We start from the raw sequence: 23792 nt of genomic DNA, 5'->3' as shown, positions 1-23792 counted from the left end.
TAGAGGGACAGATGTGGATAAACTGCCCATCCACACCGTACCATGGTGTGTTATTCATGTTTTTAAAGGTGATATTAGTATTATAACTTATTACTTGATATTAATATATGTACTAATAAAAGCTATTGATGTCATATACGCAAAGTTAAAATAATATGACAAAATACATTTATATGATATAATATCTGCAATATGTGTTACATTGACTCTCTAATGACCTCGGTTGTCAACATCTAAAGTGATATGAATAAACATACCCGTAGCCAGGGGGTTCGGACGAGCCCCCCTTGACACCAAATAAGCACTGTTAAAGTCAACGTTCTGTCCAAATTGTGACTGTTAAGGTCGAGTTCGTGAGTCCAAATAACCCCCCCCCCCCCACCCTTAGAAATTCCTGAGTACGGGCCTGTAAAAAATATGTGCTATGAGTGCTAATGAGACAAATCTCAATCATAGTCATAATGTATAAACAAATTACAGTTATGGGTTACACTGGGTTAAAGAACAGCTATGGCACGCGGGAACCACATTAATGAGATAATCACAGATTATCGGCGACAATGATAGATTATCGGTCGACCATTATAGATGTACGGCGTAAAGTATACTTTACGGTTGTAAATGCATTTACGAAATTATCGTCGACAATCTATCATTATCTATCATAAATGCATTAACGATCGACAATCTATGATAGATGAAAGCGAGAACCACATTATTGGATAAGAACAGTTTAACGGCGATTCGTAAATACATTTACGCCTTGTTTTCAGTAGCAATTCATATGTACCCAATCACAATGCGTTATCGTCCATGCTAATTAATTCCGACCAATCATATCCATCGATACAAATGACAACACAATTCGGCCGCCATTTACTAACAAACTGCGGGTACCCACAAACTGCAAAATGGATCGTCTAGCTCGTTCTCATCAACCATCAATTGACAGTGTGTTAGAGCGCGTCTCAACAGTCCTTCTTCAAACACAAAGAAAAGCTCAATGTGGGACACTAGATGCTGCCAGCACAGATAAAGAGCTTTCAGAATTAATAGCAAATCTATCACGAACAGAAGGTACGTACATTTGCTTATCTGTACAGTCTTTATTAACATCATAATGATAAATCTGCAGTCAGCACCGGGGGAAATTTTAAAGATCGCACACGCTTATAATTTTATGGATAAATTTTATTTCAATGTTGATCTGAATATATCTCGAATATATACAAGAGTACTGTAATACATTGTTACATTGTAATACAGTTTTTTGAAAATTAATAGATCTACGAAATAAAACTACAAAATACAGCATCCAGGTTTAAATGTACAGTATCTGGCCAAAAGTATTGAATAAAGTATTCATCACCTACATTTTTTGGCTATATAATTCATATAAAAACACAATTTCATCAAAAAATATTTTGGGAGCATTTATGGTTGGATTCTTATCAACAAGGTCTCAAAAGACGTAGAATTGTTTACAGTATATTTATAGGTAATAGTTTTGTGTTCAGGTGTTTTTGTTTTTCTCTTGATGTGAACACATACAATACATTTTTATGAGTTAATTTGGTTGAATATATATAACGGATTTCTGAACAGCAATGAACAGAAAATAATAAATTAAATTATGCCATTATGTTTAAATTGAGAAAAAAGAAAATGATCCACAAAAATAATATATAAACAAAATAAACCTGTGACAATTCTGCTTCTAATGGTACCAAGGAATTCCGTACAAAGTTGATAAAAATCAAATGGAAAATGACCCCGAAATATTTTTTTGAAAAAAATGTAAATTTATATATACAATCAAGGATTTGTATAGTATAAATAGAAATCCTTGATACAATTTATATCGAAAAATCTCAAGTGACGAATACTTATGACCACACTCTATACATTTTTGAGTTTTACATCTACATCGTTGAAATGAAAAGGGTCTAAGACCCATCTGACACACAAGTTCTTATTTGGTCATTCAATATGGTGCTCATTAAAAAACATATATATTTAAATGTGAAAATAAAATCAAATGTTTGTTGCATGTCTACTCTGAGTTGGATCATATACATTTGTAATGATTTCACATTCTGGTGACATTTAATCATGTTAAGAAATGCCTGAAACAGGTCAGAACTCTAAGATTTCCTGAAGTCAGAATATATTTCAAAGTACATTATGTAATTTCTAAAACACAAGGACTAGGCCTTGATAACCTAACCAATTGACTCAATGAACTACAATGCAAACTACGAGTTTACTACACTGGAAAACTGTCAACATATACATGTATTGTCTGGGACTTTCAAATTAAATGTTTTTGGTCTGCACATATGATAATGTGACATAATCTTCAATTTGCATGCGAAGATTAATAATGTATATTGCTATACTGGCTGCACGGGTCAACTTTCTTTTTTTGCCTTGTATAAGAAGTTAACAAGTTTTTTTCCAAATGTAATACTCTTTAGTCAATTAAATTCTCTAGATCATAGTGTTAACATTGTCAGACAAAAATTAAAAAGGCCTTGTCATGGGTTGTGCAGTTTTGATGAAATGCTATGGATGATAGACAATTTTAGCAATGAGAAAAACTGATACTGTATAATCAGCTATAAATGGCCTCGATTGGTGATAATACATTGTTTTGAAGAAACAAATTAGTAAATGTGATACTTTTCCTTCACTAGCTGTCAAATTCTCATGTAAAACATTTATCCAAACTAAACTCTGCATTTTTATCAGGCTGCACTCAGCAAAGCATTTCATTTAGCTTATTGTGACAAAATTGAACCATATTGGCTGCATAATTTAAACAAATTTATTTAAAGTGGATTGGGAAACAAGTTTTGCAACTTATATTAATCCCTTTCCACTTTGCGGGTGCGAGTGCTGCCTTGTAGCAGCATTAGCCTACTCTTTTTCGAAATCTACAAGGGTGTCTTTAACGTGCAAGAGATATGGCTCTCTTAACAGTTAACACAGGTCAGCCATTTATCATCCCCTTCCGACGAACTATCATCCTTTCCTAAAGACCATACTGGCTGCTGCTTAAAGTGAATTATTATTGAACAAGTTGCTTTTCATTAGTTAGGGTGGTAATGGGGTAACCTAGGTAAAAATAAATTGCTTCATAATCATACCTAAATAATCAGAGGACATAAGTATGCTAATTTAAGCATATCCTTACAAGGAAGTGTTCCCGACCTGTGAAACTTCTGTTTGTTATAAGGAATTGTTGGCTGAACATGCTAAACCTATTGATATTTCAAATATATATCTTGCATACATGTATTTTTGATTTCCAAAAAATATATCTACAAATCACATTTTTTCCTTTATCATTTATATTACATGTTTTCTTTTTTAACTTTCAGGCAGTGGGACCAACATTCCAGAAGATTTGATAAAAAAGTCAATACAGTCAATAAATGATCTAAAGCAGAATCTTCCAAATCTGATACCAGAACAAGACCTTATTAACAGATATGGTAAGTAAATTATGAGTATAGTGTTGATATTTTTAATCAAACATTGCATAAAATAATTTGTTTTAAGCTTACCTGACCTGAAAGGTCAAGTGAGCTTTTCTAATCACTCATCCGTCATAGTCGTCTGTTTACTTTTACAAAAATCTTCTCCTCTGAAACTACCAGACTACTGGGCCAAAAGTAAACCAAACTTGGCCAAAATAATCACTAGGGTATTTAATCTAAAAAATGTGTACAATGACCCAGTCTGCCAACCAAGATGGCCACCATGGCTAATAATAAAACATATCCATGGGTAAAATGCAGTTTTTGGCTTAAATCTCTGAAACTAAATTTAAAGCATTTAGAGCAAATCTGACAGTGCCAGTGGCAAAAATGTTCATCAGGTTAAATACTATCATATGACCCCATATAGAGTTATTGCCCTTTACAGTCATTTTTTTTCACAATTTTTTTCTACATTTTTGTAAACTACGGAGACAAATTTATCCCAACTTGTCCATAATCACCATAAGCATGATTAGGTATCTAGTTTTTAAAAAAAAGTCAGATGACCCTACCTTACTTCCAACATGGCAGAAAAGGGTAAAAATAAAACATAGAGGTAAAATGCAGTTTTGGGTTTATATCTCCGAAAGCAAATCTGACAGGTTGCAAACAATAGTTAATTAGATTATTATTTATTTACCCTTAAATTTTCAGACACGTCCTAAAACCTGTGTTGGGTTACTGCTCCTGAGTTAATAATTTCATGGAAATTTTGTAGTTTTTTGTTATTAAAAATGTATATATATTAGATATCATTATAGTATCTAATAATATCATATCTAATACTACTATTGATTATGTCAGTACATTTTTATGTAAATACCATTGAGCAACACCGTCTCTTGACAGCCTCTAGTTAAGGAGTACACACCACCTAAGAAAGATAACTCTTTAACTCATTGTCTGTTTCATTGCAGCATTTAAAAATTACATGCAATATGCAAGAACTTAAAAGATCAGGATTAGAATGTTGCTAAGAGCAGTTGTCCACTCTGTCCATCTGTCAGTATGGCAAATCAGTTTTCCAATATTTTTTTTTCTTCTGCTTGAAAGTTTTGATTTGATATATATACATGTACGATAGTTTTATCATAATATTTTTTTGGCAGAGTTATGGTCATTGGATTGTTAAAATTCACTTAAATGATCAGTTTACCACACTTTATTAATAGAATTGAAATAACAAGTCAACTATATAAGACTTGGGTGGGTCCAAAACAAAATTGATGGTCTGTTCAAGTGAAAAATTGCCAAAATAGAATTGAGAAAGGAAATGGTGAATATGTCAAAGCGACAACCACCCGAACATAGAGCAAACAACAGCTGAAGGCAACCAATGGGTCTTCAATGTAGCGAGAATTCCCGCACCCATAGGTGTCCTTCAGCTGGCCCCTAAAAATATGCATAATAGTACAGTGATAATGGACGTCATACTAAACTCACTTATTTTCCTTGAGGTTAAAGTTCAAAGTCACATGAAGGTCAAAACTGTAAGGGGAACACCACCTCATGATGATACATCCTTGACATTCACATGCCAAATATGCAAGTTACACTTGTAGGTCAGAAGTCAAACCTTTAGAAGTTATTGCCTGGTTGTGTTTCTTGCAACATATAATACATTCAGCTGACCTTGAAGATCACATGAAGGTCATCATGATACAAGACACTTGACCTTATAACTTTACATCCAAATGCCAAATATCTAGAACATAGATAAAAGACAAAACAATTATGGTCTATATATATATACTATCAGAATTAAAAATGAAACAATCTGACAGTTAACAAATGGTTAAATTGTTATAAATGTGTGCAAGAATAACAGACATGACTGGGACATGATTGGCTGATATAGTTCTGCAAATACTTAGATTTAAAATATAAAAAAGACACATTTTTATCTTAAAATGTTTGACCAATCATCATGATTATGATGATTATAGTCATATGTGGTCATTTCTGGTTCATCTAAGAACCCGTTTTTTTTCAATCTTGTAATTAGGGAGATGGCTAGTGGTGATAACCATAAAGTCATGTCTGTCCATCCGTAACAAATATTGTCCACCCTATGAAGCGAACTGTTATTTATGATTTCAAAGTGTACATGTACATGTGTACTTGACATGTAGAGTGGGGTGCTCATTTTCGCCATATCTTTCCATGTTTTCTACAGTTCATGTTCAGGTCTATATGTTTTTTTAAGTATACTGATATTTCTATATGAAGATAACTTCAAATGCAAAACATTCCTATGCTTGAAAACATGTTTGTTTGAAAATAATCATCCGTAAAGTTAGATGAAAGGGGATATGAAATTCCCTGATGTTTTGTCAATGGGGGACACATATTTGCCGTTTTTACACATCTATTTAAAACCAAATAACTGCAGCTTTATAGAATATTTATCAAATAAATTTTATTATAGATGAACAGCAAACATTTCAAAGGTGTAAAAAACAGAACTTTAGGCCAATCAGTCAAAAAATTACTAAGAAAAAAATCATTCAGGAAATTGACCGAAAATCATTGTCCGTTTTTCGATCTTTTGCAGTAATTGCCGTAATTTTGTTTAAGTTTAAAAAATAATCATATTTGTTATAAAATTATAATTTAGTGGCATATTTCTTCCATTTCAGTCATCCTTTGAAGTGTTTACACCTCAAAATCATAAAACGGCAAAATTGTGTCCCCGGCGAATATGGGCCCCCACTCTATACTTACCCACATCATAAACTGCTTCATAATGTACAACTTCCGCAGTCAAATGTCAAAATCAAAAATGTGTGTGGTAGTTGACAACCCCCATGTTCTATAGTAAAGATTGAGTCAGCTCTTCATCTTCAGAACATATTAATTTCAACTTTTATATGTAACATGTATACTTATTAAATATAACCAACATCTGAGGACGGACAAGAAATGCTGGAAAAGTTCCAAAGTGAAAGGTCAAGGTCAAAAACTTTGAAGGACATGGTGTATGTCTGCACACTTATATATATATATATATATATATATATATGTATATATATATATTCTTTCATTACCCTATATATATTTGGTTTTCAATTTAAGTATCGCTTACATAATATAAATGGACATGTACAAATAAAATTTTATTTTCTTCAGACCAAACAAATCCAAACCCTCATGGAAAAGGAAGACACCAGTTAGATATTGATGTAAATAAGCTTCAGCAATTGATGTCTTTGGGGTTTACAGTGAAGAAGATTGCAGAAGATGGTTTGCTTGGCGGAAAAATTCATCAAAACACACTGTACAAGCTATTGAAGGAGCATGATCTTCAAGTAAGGTCATCATATAGTACCATTACTGATGATCAACTGGAAGAGAAAGTGGCAGAATACAACAGAGAACATCCAAATGCAGGTTTGTTTTAAAAGTTATTATTTTCTTCTTGCCAAAAAGCATAAATATTTTCAGTATTTTTAAAATATATCCAACTCTGTCATGTGCCATGTGTCTGTGACTGTTTTTGATATTTTTTTAAAACACTTCTTAAAGTTTGAACCCTGACAATAAGTTAAACATGCGTTTCACATACTTTCCAAAAGGTTAATTAATATATATATTTCTCACAAAAATTCTATATATCATGTATATATTTTGTTTGAAAGGATGTACTTTGGTGAAATATGAAAAATCTAAAACTGAGCTACATGACATCAAAAATTATAAACTATGATTGTGCTTTATTTGATTAAAATATATATAATCATGATAGTCATAAATGAAGGACATGAAGATGTTATCATATACATGAATATGGTAATAAGATTTCAATTTTTACAGCCAATTTGGTTCAGTTTTGTCAAAATAGCTAAGAAATATAGCTGATGAATTATCCACTTACCAGTGAAGAATTCAACCTTATTTAACCCCTAAGCTTGAGATGTGTAACAAGTGCATGCATTGGGAATTTTGATTATTAAAAGGAAATAGAGGTCAAAATATTGATTGAAATTGAAACAAATGTTAAACCATTTGATTGATGGAATGGATCCTTAAAAGCTCATTTTTATATAGATAAAAATGATGATTAACATTTATTTAACCTATAATATGAGATATGAAAAACTCTATTGCACAAGCTTGCTATTTTTCAATGGAAAATAAAATTTGTTTTCTTTTGTATTCATAGGTGCCATGGAGGTCCATTCTTATCTGAAAACCCAAGGCATTTCCATACAACGTGACAGGTGCCGAGCAGTGTTAACTAGAGTAGATTCAGCAGGTGCTGCAAAAAAGTGGTCATGTACTATTCAGCGTAGACAGTATAAAGTACCCACAGCAAATTCTATTTGGCATCTTGATACCCATCATTCTTTGGGCAGGTAAGATTACTTAAAAGATAGTCAACATGATACATGTGTTTTAATTGTTCTGGAGGTATATGTTTTAGACTCAAATTGATATCTTTCTCTTATCATGCTTATCCAGTTATGTTTCTCAAATGGTGTACTAATCCAACATTATTATTGAATAAATGACAAAGAAAGTAACAATTATAGGTTTCCTCACAACCTTCAACAATGTGCATTGCCCTAACTGCATAGTCAGCTATACCAGTCCTCAAAATGATGAATGTCATGAATGTAAAACAATTTAAACGAGAAAAATGACAGATTAATTACTGAACAAAAAAATGAATAGAATAAAAATAGGTAATACACCAACAAAAGACGACCACTGAATATCTAGAGTCATTTCACACAAAAAGTATGACTTGTTCATGACTTAAGACCAATCTTAGTCCTAAGTTTTTTTGTGAAACGAACTCTAGGCTCCTATTTGGGAGAGTCGCATACATACATTTTTTAGAGATCCCACTCCTCCCCCTAACCTGATGAATAAATATTCAGACAGATATTTGAGTCCCTGAGTACGAATACATTTTAAAAATGTACATATATATTGTTTTTATCCAGAAATTTACTCCTAACATTTGAAGCTTTAGTGATTAAAATCAAAATCATGCTCTCTAATTCTTTAAATAAATCAACATAGTGTAAACCTGGACTGCAAAGAGGGATCCAAAATGAACCTGTGCAGAAATAGAAATATCCACATTAGGCCATTCCAGTTAATTTCTGACAGGTGGGGATAGGTTGGGAGATTTTGTTTTATACGTATCAGAAAAAAACATCATGAAAAACTACCTACATGTACATGTATCAGATCTATAAATTATGACCTATCAGAAGTAGAGTTTCTGTTCATATTGGGTGGATGGGCTTTCATGGGGAAAAAGACCTATCAGAATTGATTACTGCAAGGATTGTACCAAACAGGACATCTCTAGATAATGCATGATACATGTAAATGTATGCAACTGCCCACATTTCAAATTTAACGCACTCATAAGATCTGACATAGGCATTTTTGTAACCCCCAAGATTTAATTATTTTTACTTATTTACTGCTACAAGACCCTCGGAAGTTTTTATAAGTGTATGTGTCAGATGAAAAAAACCCAAATTTCACTCCCTAAGATGTATAATTTCACACCCCTCAGAAAGGACCATCAATCCCCCTTAAACAGACATTTACTGGAACGGCCCATTACCACTTGCTCAACATGGAAGCAGGGTAACAGGAGACTTTATTTGTACCAGTAGCAAAAATTAATTTGGGTGCCTGTTATTTGTACAATACAAGGCTAGCGCTGATTGCATGAAATTTGATTTTTAAAGGAAATTAATAAAAAAATCACGAAAATAAATTAGATCTTAGTTTCGTAAGAATACGAAGTTTATAAGAAATTTTCAATATTACAATGCAATCATGAGTATTAAATCAGTACAATGTTATAATCATAAGTAATCTAAAGTTATCATGATTATTCTAAAGAAAAGTAATCTTATGTAATCATGATTTCTTTAAATTGGCAAAGTAATTGTAAGTTAATTGATCAACCCCATCTCTGGTCATAAGCAAGCTATTTCTCACAGCTCAACTTGGATTTCATCTTCCACCACTTTTAAAATGAACTCTTTCACTGTGGATCTCCGAAAAGGCTTGTCAGATTTTCTTAGGATTATATAATATGTTAGACTAACATGTCTAGGGGAGTCATCAATCTTTTGTTTGTGCATTGGGGTCTGTTAAGGAGTATTTTGAGGGGCAAAAAGAGGGGAGGGTTTTATTATAGAACCCTATGGGATTTTATTTAAAACAAAATTTCAAATGACTATCTTAAAAACTGTAAGTGGTAAACACATACAGTCTTCAGAAAAGATCGCAGGACAATAAAACAAATCAAATGAAATAGAGGGCGAGTCCCTGGGGGTCACCACCACGCCCTTCAATTTGAGAATGTGCTAATATCTTGTAAACTATACATATCCCCACCCCTAAACCATTTATATATTCTTATACATAGGACAATAAAACAAATCAAATTAAATAAAAGGTAAGTCCCTGGGGGTCACCCCCACCCCTCTTGTTTGAAAACTTGTAAACGATCAATATCCTCGCTCCTAAACCATATATATTATTGCACAGGACATTACAACAAATCAAATGAAAGAAATGGGAAGTCCCTAGGGGTCAACCCCACCCACTCTTATTTGAGAACTTGTAAACAGTCAAGATCCCCACCCCTCAACCATATACATTCTTGCAATGGAAATTAAAACAAATCAAAGGAAAACAAAGGAAAGTCTCTGGGGTTCACCCCAACCCTCTTGTTTAAAAACTTGTAAACCGTCCAGATCCCCACCCCTAAACCATATATATATTATTGTATGGGACAAATAAACAAATCAAATGAAATAAAAGGGAAGTCCCTGGGGGGTCATCCCCACCCCCTCTTGTTTGAGAACTTGTAAATGATTGAGATCGCCATCCCTAAACCATACATATTCTTGCATGGGACAATAAAACAAATCAAATTAAAAAAAAAGGAAAGTCCCTTGTGATCACCCCACCCCCTCTTGTTTGAAAACTTGTAAATGGTCGAGATCCCCACCCCTAAACCATATGTATTCTTGGATGGGACAATAAGACAAATCAAACCAAATATAGGGGGAGTCTATGGAGTCACCCCACACTCTTCTGTTAGAGAACTTGTAAATCGAAGAGATCTCTACCTCTATACCTTATATATTCTTGTATGTATGGGATAATAAAACAAATCTAATAAAATATGGGACCATGGGAATGGCTAATTATGGGTGCTTTGTTTGACTTAGTAACAGCATCCTGTTACAATTACTTCTTGTTTATTTAATTTTAGTTTATCATGGTTTATAATAAAGACTATAAAATCTGCCCAGTATTACCCACTAAAACCCAGTAAAACCCGGGTGTTCCCAGTATTTCCCACTGGGCTGGGCAATACTCATAAAACCCGGGTTTTTGCCAACCCTGCTTTGATAGTCTTGTATTATTTTAATTTAAGTTTCTTGTGTACAATTTGGAAATTTGTACGGCATTCATTACCACTGAACTAGTATATATTTGTTTAGGGGCCAGCTGAAGGATGCCTCTGGGTGTGGGAATTTATTGCTACATTGAAGATCTGTTGGTGACCTTCTGCTGTTGTTTTTTCTATGGTCGGGGATGTTGTCTCTTTGACACATTCCCCATTTCCATTCTCAATTTTAGATACAACAATGATGATTATGGCCAAGTTTGGTTAAATTTGGGCCATTAGTTTCATGCGAAGATTGTGCAAGTTAAAGACAACAGACGTTGGGCCAATAAGTGCGATAATAAAAAGGAATGGAGATTTGAAACACACAAGACATATATTTTCATGACTATATTTTTACTGCAATGAAATATAGGATTAATTTAATTTCATATTGAAAGGAATATTTTTTTAACCCATTTACATATTTTCAACCACATGTGTCACCTACTATGTTCTGTGAGGTATATACTATTTTGTCATGGGTATTGAACTGTAATTCTGTAAATATAGAGAGCGTAATTTTCCAAAGAAACTCCATATGTGTCAAAATGTTTAACACTTTTACCATGAAGTTAGTTATAAATGAGAAAATATATATATCCCAGAAACCAAAGTTAATATGCACTACTATTTTATTCAAAGGTGAAAATATAGGGATTTGCAAAATATTTTCAACGTTTATTTGCCCTGTCATAACTTCTAAGACTTTTAACTTATTCTAAAATTCTATAGTACCCCTACGTAAACTTTTGGAACTCCTGTATAAGAAAAAAAACTTTAGGCACTACCAAGTTTTTGTGTACTGATAACATTCTCAAGATATGTCTTTATGAGAAGAAATACAAGGATCATATCTGGGAACCAGTACATTAACAAATTTACATATCTACGAATATCATATACCTCCAAAAACAGCTGAACTTACAAAGTGCAACCTCAAAGATTAATATTGGAACTAAAAATCTGTGAAGTTTCTTTCTTTAAGTTAAAATTTAAAGAACTAATGCAACTAATATTCTCCCAAATTAAAAGTCAACAAGTAAGCCTTTGAAATATTAAATTCAGTAAAGAACTGTACAAGAGAATACAATATACCGGTACTCTGCCTTTTTCAACATTTTCAATAAGGTCAATATTTACTTAAATTTCCGAATATTCCTAACACCTCTGAATTCAGTTTGTGAATTTGTCACAGCATAGGATTAATTCTGACACAGAATGAATGTGTTTTAAGAACCTATTTTTTTTTAATTGAACATTAACCTTTTAAGTTCAAAGACATATGGTTAGATTCAGCATATCAAAGAACCCCATGCAAGAATTTAATTGTTGATGAAATCAAATAAAGTTCAATGAGTAAAGTATAATTTTTGGCACTTTTGACCTCAATGTGATAACGAATCACAAAAATTAAAAATCTACACACATGGTTTGATTCAGCATGTCATTGAAATCCATATATTTTTGTTGAAATCAAACAAAGTTAAATTTATTTTGGACCCATATATGGACCAACTTAAAAGCTTGGCCTATAACAAAAAATCTTAATACATGTTTAGAATCAGCATATGAAAGAACCTGCAAAAGTTCCAGAAAAAAACCCATTGAAATTGGTCAAGAAATAAGCAATTTATACAAAGTATTAGAAAAGAATTGATTTGACACCTTATTCCTCAACTGTTGGGGCCATAATCCCCAAAATCAAACGAAAACCTCCCTTTTTAGGTATCATAAAGATCCATACACTTACACACAAGTGATGGTCTGGAAACTAGAAAAATGCTTATTTATACCTTTTTAAGCCCTAAATTCTTCAACTGTTTAGTTAAGTTTAAACAATATTTATTAATAAACAATTTCAAGACAAATATTACAATGTTACATAATGTTGTTGTCAATCTAGTGGCTATAATGTTACATAAAGTACAAAGTCTTCAAATGTTTGGAACATAAGCCCCAATATCAAACTTTCTTCGTAGTTTCAAACCTTGTATTTTAAAAAAATTCATAGAGATCCACATCTTAAACTAAAGTTATTGTACTAAAAGTAAGTGTCTTCGGACAACACGGACATTGATGGCAATGTGATACCAATATATGACCGTAATAAATATAAAATTTAGATTATTTGATCTGTCTGATTTACTGCAGATTATAACCAGATGCTCTGCAGGGTGCAGCTTTATATGACTGCAGAGGTAAAACCCGGAACAGTTAGGGCAAGTATGGACACAACATTTATCAGCTTGATGCAGCTTGATGCAGCTCTGAATTTGGATTGTGATTAAATAGTTGACACAACATAATTTCTGACACAGAATGAACGTGGTCTAAGAACTTAAGCTTAACTTAAAAAAATTAAATTATTTACCTATTATGGGTCCAATATCCAAAATCTAAATACATAATTAGATTCAGCATATCATAGAACCCCAAAATTCAATTTTTGATGAAATCAGATAATGTTCAAATTTAGACCCTTTAGACCTCAATGTGGACCAATTTGATAAGCGGGCCAAAATATTAAAAATCTAAATACATGATTAGATTCAGCATATTGAAGAACCCCATATATACCATTTTTGTTAAAATCAAACAAGTTTTATTTTGGACCCTTTGGGCCCTTTATTCCTAAACTGTTGGGACCAAAACTCCCAAAATCAAAACAACCTTCCTTTTATGGTCATTAACCTTTTGTTTGTGATTATAAAAACTTAAATCTTTTTCTGATTTTGTTTTAACCATCAAAGCGTGTATTGTTTTGCATGATTTCAGGTGCTCATATTTGGTATGTCAACATACCCTGTTCAGGTATACCATTATTTGTGTAATAATTAGCACCCAAAGAGTTTAAAAAGTCCATTACTCTGGAAGGGACAATAAAAGTGACACAACTCAAATTTGTACTTGATCTGTGATTTATGTTAAACAGTATTGTATTTGAGTTTCATAACATTTGGTGGAGACAAACTGAAGATAGAAAATGCAAATGAAAATTTACCATTTTTTTCATTTATAATGGGACATAACTAGAAAAGTAACAACACAAAAGTCATAATAAACGAGTGACCGGTGAAAAATAATGTTATTTTAGCCTTTAACACGTCAAGATGTTAAAGAGATATTACTGTATCTATTGTACTTTTTATTGCAAGTTCGATAAAAGAGATTTGATCAATATAATTACATCCCATCTCCTTTGTACTACCAGGGTGATCTGAGCCGGATTACCCCTACTAGATCACCCCAGCTGGAGTTTCCTTGTTCTGCATGCTTTCCTTTGTTCTGTATCTTTTTAGCGGACATGTTAAATCCACAATAAAACTTAAAAATATTTATACGGAAAAGACTATTAACTTTCAAAATTTGTGTTGAAAAAATCCAGTGTCTATGCAGGGATTCGAACTCAAGACCTTAGGCATAGTACTCCACAAATCAAACCCCTACAACAAGACGACTGGATTCTAACTTACAGTAATTTAACATATATTTAAAGGAAACAAGATAACTCGCCCCACAACAAATCGTCTCACTTTTTCACTAACTCGCCCCATTTTTTACAAAAAGCGAAGTGAAGTGAAGATCTCTCTGATAGATGGGATAAGTTGTCGCGACTAAATTTATCGTGGGTTTTTTTGTTTTTTCATAAGTGGTGCGAGTTGGCAGACCTTTATTCAAAAGGATTTTAACCCGTTTCATAAGTGTGGCGAGTTGGTACACAAGAGTGGGGCGATTAAGTGTGGGGCCGATTGGCCAGTGGGGCGAGTTGACATGGTTTCGTTTTTAAACATCGTGTTCAGGGGTCATAAAGGGTATATATTGTATTATAGTTACGATGTAAGGGACATATTCAATACCATTTGTGTAACGATCAACCGACTCGCGAAGGCGTCCGTAAAATTTACGAAGGGGTGATTTTATCTTCACCAATTGGAACTCTTATTCGTTATTCAAGAGCTTGCAGCTCCGACTCAGACTTTGTAAAACGTCATCAGTGTCTGAGCAGAAAGTTAATGAGGTATGTCAAGGAACGTCTCGTCCTTTTTCTAAAAAAGTTCATCGGAAGGTACTAAGACCTTGTTGATAAATATTCCGTATCAACTTCACAAATAATACAGGATGGTCTTGATGTATAGATTCTGCGTACTGACGTTGTTTATCATCTTAACAACGTGTTATATTATTTTTTTCATTTGTCTTTGTTTTATCATTTATATTACTTTTACTGTTGGATTATTTTCTGTGATATCCATTTAACGTGGCTCGGTACTTATACATCCCGTCAATGTGTTTGTATTATCTTTCATTTTTGCTGGTGTGTTTTGTAAATGCGACTTTTTGTGTTTCGTTGGTACTTATATCGTGACTCTGTACTTTAAAAGATCCTGTCAGTATGCTATTGTTCTATTATATTTCATTATGTTATATTTCTATTATAAATTAGAAAATACTTGGAACCACAAAAGTCAAAATTATTTAATTACGTAGTGGAATGTACCATTTGTGGATTCTTATAAATTCTATAGTACTGTTGGACTATTTTAAATCTCGGTCTATTTCAGAAATTAATTCCTACATACTTTTGATTTTGTTATCCTTTATGCTAACATTGCCCATGTGAAATGTTAGAGTTGTTTGTATAAACATTGAACGACAAAAATATGTGACGTATACATTTTCTGACGTCAGAAACGCGAAATTGTCTTTTAAGAATTGTAACACGATGATGACTGCTGTACCCATATTTTGACTATTTTATTTATTATGTCTGTTTAGTTCACGCATCATTGTAAATATAACTGAATTTGATGAGACTTTCGTACAAAGTGAGAGGTTTAGCGCTTTAAAACCAGGTTTAATCCACCATTTTCTACATTTACAAATGACTGTACCAAGTCAGGAATATGACAGTTGTTGTCCATTCGTTTTTGATGTGTTTTGTCATTTGATTTTGCCATGTGATTAGGGACTCTCCGAATTGATTTTCCTCTGAGTTCAGTATTTTTGTGATTTTACTTTCCACACATTTGCCAAGTTGCAATTGACGTTGTATAATTATTTGTTTTTATCTGATGTTATTTAGATGTTCAATAGCATCAGGTCACATTGAGAACTGTCAATATTTACGATATCAATATGAAGGAGCAAATGAACTATTCTTATCACACTCAATATTAACAACAAAAAAATTAAGAAAGAGATGTAAAGATTATGTTCAACAAATGAAATATTTAAAATGTTCCTCTTTTTTTGTGATAAGCGCAAGGCACTTTTAATTTCCTCTTGGCTTATAATTGTCATTTCTCCTTATCCTTTGAACTTTTTATGTTGTATGTAGTTCGTTTGTTATCAAATATTTAATTCTGAATGATTGGCGTATCCTGTTTTTATTTCATCATATTCATTTGTTGTTGGACGTGGTGTACGTGTCATAAGATCCTGATATGGAGATACAATTTACATTCGAATAGTGCCATTATGTTGCAAATGTGTTTCAATTTCACCTGCCGAAAGCAGAAAATCACTATGTTAGTTACTGTAGGATTTCAATATGTATTTTATATATCATTTGTAAAGATAATACACAAAACTGGTCTTTTTACTATCGTGTTCTATTTTAGTCATATTTTCCATGTTAGTGAGCAAGTGGTTTCATCAGAAACATTTATACATTGTTTAGAGTTAACTGAAGGATGCCTCCGGGTGCTGGAGTTTCTCGCTGCATTGAAGACCTGTTGGTGACCTACTGCTGCTGACTGTTCTATTGTCGGGTTGTTGTCTCTTTGACACATTCCCCATTTCCATTTTTAATTTTGTTAAACTAGATACCCCAGTAGTTTGGGTTTTGGGTTAGAAGTTTAAGAGGATTATATTCTTTTAAAAGTAAACGCTTTTGGCCAAACGGAAAGGTCGGGAAGGCCCAGGTGAGCTAAAGCAAATAGTCCTCCGTCAATTGCAACTAATACAGTGATTTGAGTGGTTAATGAGCAAGCGAACGAATTTTTCCTTGTTATGAACTAGTACACAGACAATTATACTGTCAGTATGCTAATCTATGCGTTTCCGTAAAAGGTAGTGTACCCGGCCTATTTAGTGCGATTAATGTAAAACTACAACTGATTAGCAAATCTACGCAAGGTACATTTTTCACATGAGACCGACAGAAGAATTTAGAAAGCGCATCATGTGTTCATAATATTTTAAATGCCTCTCGAAATAAATTGATGAAAAACATTGACTTCGCCTTCTTATCAATTTTATCAAAATGTGAAGTTGTTTGTCGGTAAAAAAGATGGTATAAGTAAACGTTAAAAAGTGATACAAATGATCAAGTACTATCTTTTATTATCATAACAATACTTCCTTTTATTATTTCAGGTACATTATTTATTGCACAATAACCATTTTTAGGCAAGCTACATTTTTAATTGTTAATATTTAGTTTAAATGTAAAAAGATACTCAATCATTTTCAAAATGTCTAAATTTTAATATTTGGAAAATATAGGGTTTATTTACCAGGCTCAAGCTAGCAGCCACTCGCTAGCAGCCACTTTGCTAGCAGCCAGTTTTCAGATATGTCTAAGAACCCGAAAGTTGAATAAGATTCAAACGTACTAAAAAATGTTTTTTATTAATATATAATCACAAAATAATCTGTTATAATATATGATTGAGCAGCCAAAGACACTATTCAATGTTTTTTTTTTTAATTTACATGTTATTTCCTGTTCATTAATTCAGAGACAATAGTATATTCGCTTTCCGTATACCAAACAGCGTGCTGCACGCATTAAATTTTTAACAGTGCTTGTAGAATCGTAAATAGCTATGAAATTATTTAAATGCATGCAAAATTCTTGTTACATGGTATCGAATTTTCCCTAAGAAATTAATTTGTGATATTGTAAGAAATAGCTTTCCATAGTCTCGGCATCCTGTCAAGTAGTTCCCAAAAAGTATCAATAGTTTTGCATTACAAGAATAAAAAATTGCACTCGTGCTTTGCTATTTTTTTTGTCAGACAAATTTGTTTTGACAAAAGATTCTACTTCTGAACAAGCGGAATTCGCTCACATTTGATTATTCGAAATGTTTATTTGTTGCACTTAATGTATGGTGTGCACGGAAAATATAAATTAGGAATATATAAAAGAAACATACATTTGGACCTATGGTGAAGTTGTCCCACCTGGGCCATTTGGCCCATTGGATCTTAGACCAGTACCTATCATTTGCACCTAGTTGCTAAAAAAAGTATTGCCGTAGGGAATTTTTGACAGACTTTTGAAAATTTGGGGAAGGCATGTTAGACTCTTATGACCTAAGTTCGGACCTATTGTGAAGACAAACTATAAGTTGTCCCACCTGGACCTTTTGGCCCATTAAACCCTAGCCCATTATCTACCATTTCCACCTAGTGGGTAAAATTCACTACGGCAATACTTTTTTAGCCACTAGGTGGAAATGGTAGGTAATGGGCTAGGGTCCAATGGTCCAAAAGGTCCAGGTGGGACAACTCATAGTTTGTCTTCACCATAGGTCCGAACTTAGGTCTTAAGAGTCAAACATGCCTACCCCAAATTTTCAAAAGTCTGTCAAAAATTCCCTACGGCAATACTTTTTACCCACTAGGTGCAAATGATAGGTAAGGGTCTAAGGTCCAATGGCCCAAATGGCCCAGGTGGGAAAATTTCACAATAGGTCCAAAGGTAGGTTTCTTTTATAAATTGCTAATTTATATTTTCCGTGCACACCATACATTAAGTACAACAAATAAACCTTTCGTATAATCAAATGTGAGCGCATTCCGCTTGTTCAGAAGTAGAATCTCTTGTCAAAACAAATTTGTCTAACAAAAAAATATCAAAGCACGAGTGCAATTTTCTATTCTTGTAATGCAAAACTATTGATACTTTTTAGGAACTACTTGACAGGATGCCGAGACTATGGAAAGCTATTTCTTACAATATCACAAAATTGATTTCTTATGGAAACGTCGATATCATGTAACAACAATTTTGCCGGCATTTAAATAAGTGCATAGCTATTTACTATTCTTCATACACTATTTAAAATTGCGTGCAGCACGCTGTTTGGTATATGAAAAGCGAATAAAGTAATGATCAGGAAATTACATGTTAATTTGAAAGAAAAAAAACATTAAATAGTGTCTTCGGCTGCTCACTCATATATAAAAACAGATTATTTTGTGATTATATGATTGATAAAAACATTTAAAGTACGTTTGAATCTTTTGCAACTTTTGGGTTTATAGACATATCTGAAAACTGGCTGCTAGCGAAGTGGCTGCTGGTGAGTGGCTGCTAGCTTGAGCCTGGTGGTTTATTTTACAATTTCAGATATCAGTAACATAACTGTATAAAACAGAACATTTCTTTACCATTAATCGTCAACCGCTATAGTTCTATACCTGATATATACTTGGGGATTTATTATTACAGTTATTCAAAATTCAGTGGCGGATCCAGAAAATTTCATAAGGGAAGCCCACTGACTTCCTACGAGGGGGTCCACATACCCATGCTTCAGTGATTCTCTAAATGTTACCCACAAAATAGGGGACCGAGCCCCCTTGGAAAAACCTCTAAATTAGTCAATGTAATTTTGAAATACAAGATAATAAATTTAACAGAGACCAGTTGTGCTATCTGCGGAAGCGTATTAGCGCCACACATTTTTATTTTTTTATTTTTCTTCCTATGTTTGCGTTATAACGCAAACCTTTCGTTATAACGCAAACCTTTGCGTTATAACGCAAACCTTTGCGTTGTAACGCAAACCTTTGCGTTGTAACGCAAACCTTTGCGTTATAACGCAAACCTTTGCGATATAACGCAAACCTTTGCGTTATAACGCAAACATTTGCGTTATAACGCAAACCTTTGCGTTATAACGCAAACATTTGCGTTAAAACGCAAACATCTTTATTTCAATTATTCATTAAGTTTTGTATATATGTCCGTCTGTCATTCATTTCGGATGTGATTTACTAGTAGATAAAGAAAAAAAAACATACATACAAGGCCAAATCATTATAATAAATATGCATAGGAATAATGGAATAGTTGAAGTGCAATTATACATAAATTAAGACTGATTTGTGCATCAGAAAAGTATATAATTTAACAAGAAAATAGATATAGTTTAGTATATAGTCATATTAAAATTGAAAGATCAAAAATAATGTCATACAATTGTGAAACCTCCAAGTCAAATAGACAAAATGATCTTTCTGCTTTAAAATGAATTATTAATAAGGAAACATTTTTTTTAAATCTCAGAATATGATCAAGATTCTTTGATAGAAAGTCATTGAAATTTCATTTCAATATAACGAAGTATTTTTAAGATGCTTGGGTAGCAATTTGAATAGAGAGAACATAATTTTATTAATAAAACATCTTCATTCTATACATTTATTGCCAAAGGGTAGCTTGTTTGAATGTAACCTACTTTACACAGTTCTCAAACGAGAGCTTACTTTGGAAGTATATTTACATTCGGTTATAGCTATATTAGCAGGGTTGATTTTTTTCTTAGGTGTACATGTTGTAACCTCAATTTACTCAATTTTCTTTGTAATATATATATTAGTAGTAACTTGGATATCGTTTTTGGGGACCTTTATAGTTTGTTGTTTAGTGTGAGCCAATGCTCCGTGTTGAAGACCGTAATTCGGCCTATGATGGTTTACTTTTACGAATAGTGACTTGGAGAGTTTTCTTAACCTCCTATGTGCCATAGGGCCGATTTGGCCGATCTTGTTATGCTCCCTTTGAGTGCCAAAGATCGGCCCAGCCCAAGTTTTGAATTTGGTTTAACGTCACAAAGTATGTGACGTCACAACCAAACCTACGGCAAGCGACGCTGTCAAAAATGGCCGCACCGGGAAATCAGCCAATTTGGTTCCGTGTGTTTCCACCAGAGGCAGAGCAGGACACGCCATTTCACGGAGCTGCATCTGGACCAATCAGGATGCCAGCTAGAGATTCACCTCCTATTCTCTACTTTTATCTACTCTTTTCATTGGATCTGATAAAAGAATTATGATAAAAAATATTCTTGTAAAAACATAAATGAATTAAAAGCTGTATTTTTATTTTCTAATGACAAGGTTTTGTCTTTCTTTAACTTATGGAACGACCATTTAAAACTCGGAGGAAGGAGAGCATGTTTTTTTTTTTTTTCGGAAATAAATAATTTGATTCTCTACTTGAATAAAATAAAAATCTGGCATTTAAGGGAAGAAAACAAGCTGAAAGGAACTATGAGGAAAATGTTGCATCACGTAAAAAAAATAAAATTGATCAGAGATTTTGTTTTAGCTAAAAGGTCGATCCCTTTGAGACGGACAATTTAACTTGCAAAAAGGGGCATGGATTTTTCGTAGAAAAACAAGGCAAGAAAAAAATATTTGAGAGAGAAATTTTTGCGATAAAATATAATTTGTTGCTTCGTCTTTCAAACATAATAGTTTGAGACAAGAAAAAAACACCCTTTTTTATAAGTTAAATTGTTCATCTCTTTCAAACTCAAAACGACGAAGAAGTACACAATCTAAAACGAAGAAAGTACAAAAACAAACAAATGCATAGTTTTCAAACTGTCAGATATCTGTTTGAATGTTTAAATCGTCAACAAGTCAGCTCTATCTATCCGTCTTCTTGTCTGAAAAATGCCTCTCCGCAGAACAAATTAATCCCATTGACGATTCTTGGCACTCAAAGGGAGTAATCACAAATATTCCTGGCACTCAAGGGGGCACTCATACCACATCTTCTTATATTATTCTGCTCATTATTAGTCATTGATATGATCTAATTATTCAAGCAGTTTACTTTGCAATTACTACAAAGGTGATAAATAGAGATTAATACATGGCCTTTTCCATATCAGCCTGGGTATCATCCCGAGACCCCCATATCAGCCCGAGACGGAGTCGAGGTGCTGATATGGGTCGAGGGATGATACCCAGGCTGATATGGAAAAGGCCATGTATTAATCGCTTTATCATATACTTCCGTCAATAGTTTTATGTAAGGCAAATAAACTAATGCAATAACTAAAACAGTCAAACACTTTATAAAGAAAATTAAAATTATGAATCAAATATACTATAGTTGTCCAACAGCATCATTAACTCCTTATATATTTATGGTAACATATCCTATAGAGGCATTTTGAAACATTGAAAATTTGGAAGAGTTTTACGATCATTACTACTCCAAGTTTGTTGTACTATAAAATGATTTATAATTGTCAATGGCATTTGTTAGCAAGTATTAAACTAACCCCACAAAAGTTCCCGTAAATTTTGACGTCGTCATAAAAAACATCTGACGTCACAATGGAAAAGTAAACAACCGATACCGGAAACACCGGAAGTAACTTGCACTAGAGGCACTGATATGGGTTCAGCCCGGGTGGGAAGATATGGCTTGTGCACTTCCGCCCATTACACATATGCAAAAGCTATCATATTAATGCTAAGTATATGATAAATTTTATTATATACAGCCTCCTCCATTAATAACTACTGTTTCCTTTGAATCTTAAATAAGAAATAAGATAAAACAAATGTTTGCGTTATAACATTATTTTTGATCTTTCAATTTTAATATGACTATATACTAAACTATATCTATTTTCTTGTTAAATTATATACTTTTCTGATGCACAAATCAGTCTTAATTTATGTATAATTGCACTTCAACTATTCCATTATTCCTATGCATATTTATTATAATGATTTGGCCTTGTATGTATGTTTTTTTTTCTTTATCTACTAGTAAATCACATCCGAAATGAATGACAGACGGACATATATATACAAAACTTAATGAATAATTGAAATAAAGATGTTTGCGTTTTAACGCAAATGTTTGCGTTATAACACAAAGGTTTGCGTTATATCGCAAAGGTTTGCGTTACAACGCAAAGGTTTGCGTTGTAACGCAAAGGTTTGCGTTACAACGCAAAGGTTTGCGTTACAACGCAAAGGTTTGCGTTATAACGCAAAGGTTTGCGTTATAACAAAAGGTTTGCGTTTTATCGCAAAGGTTTGCGTTATAACGCAAACATAGGAAGAAAAATAAAAAAAAATATGTGTGGCGCTAATACGCTTCCGTAGCTATCAACATATGCGTATGCTTTATTAAATTTATACATACAGACCAAATATCGAAATATATCATTTAAACCATGTATGAATGAATGTTTCAAGTATATCTATCGATTTATATTTTTTTATTAAAAAAATACACGAAGATCATCAGATTGAATTGATTTCGTATTCTGTTTGTTAATATACGGTAACATCAATATTGTAGGTACATTTGTTTACATCCTGTTCATGTTTATCATCAATTTAAAAAGAAAAAAACTACGCAAAACAATTTATTTTTATCATTTTTATTTGCAGACTACTAAGTTCTAGTTGGACGTGCGTCATAAGATTTGATACATTTTGTACTATGTTATGTACAATACTTATCCACGTATCTACTGTGTTGACTGTTACAGCACAAAGTAAGTTGTGTTTTTGTATATTAATTGTTATTTAATACATTGAATCCATTTTCATCATTATTCACTCAACTATAAAGTATCAATGAATAAAAAAGCCTGTGAGAAGATACGGTCGTTGAAAGACATAGAGAATTTAACATACATGAACATTATGTATTTTATATCGTTTTTTTTTTTCATTTTCATTTACATGTAAAATAGGATTGGCTCTTTAAAAGTATGTCTTGAAACTTTTTTTTAGCTCCGTCATAGTGTAGG

At 32.9% G+C, this 23792-nt stretch overlaps 2 protein-coding genes across 2 annotated transcripts in view; both read left to right on the top strand.

Moving 5' to 3' along the window:
* Positions 1-523: 523 nt before the first annotated feature.
* Positions 524-8071, top strand: LOC143083084 (uncharacterized). The gene is made up of 4 exons (XM_076259292.1): positions 524-1077; positions 3384-3497; positions 6675-6935; positions 7708-8071. The coding sequence occupies exons 1-4, from the start codon at positions 912-914 to the stop codon at positions 7902-7904; spliced, it is 738 nt and encodes a 245-aa protein (XP_076115407.1). The 5' UTR covers positions 524-911; the 3' UTR covers positions 7905-8071.
* A 15360-nt stretch (positions 8072-23431) lies between these two features.
* LOC143079627 (uncharacterized) overlaps positions 23432-23792 on the top strand; it is a 69946-nt gene continuing 69585 nt past the window's right edge. Inside the window, exon 1 of the mRNA XM_076255480.1 lies at positions 23432-23534. Coding sequence (XP_076111595.1) covers positions 23480-23534 — 55 coding nt within the window. The 5' untranslated portion in view covers positions 23432-23479. The remainder of the gene's footprint in view (positions 23535-23792) is intronic.

Source organism: Mytilus galloprovincialis, chromosome 1 (assembly GCF_965363235.1).
Source record: "Mytilus galloprovincialis chromosome 1, xbMytGall1.hap1.1, whole genome shotgun sequence".
NCBI classification, from domain to species: Eukaryota; Metazoa; Mollusca; class Bivalvia; order Mytilida; family Mytilidae; genus Mytilus; species Mytilus galloprovincialis.
This window is presented reverse-complemented; position numbering and strand designations above follow the sequence as displayed.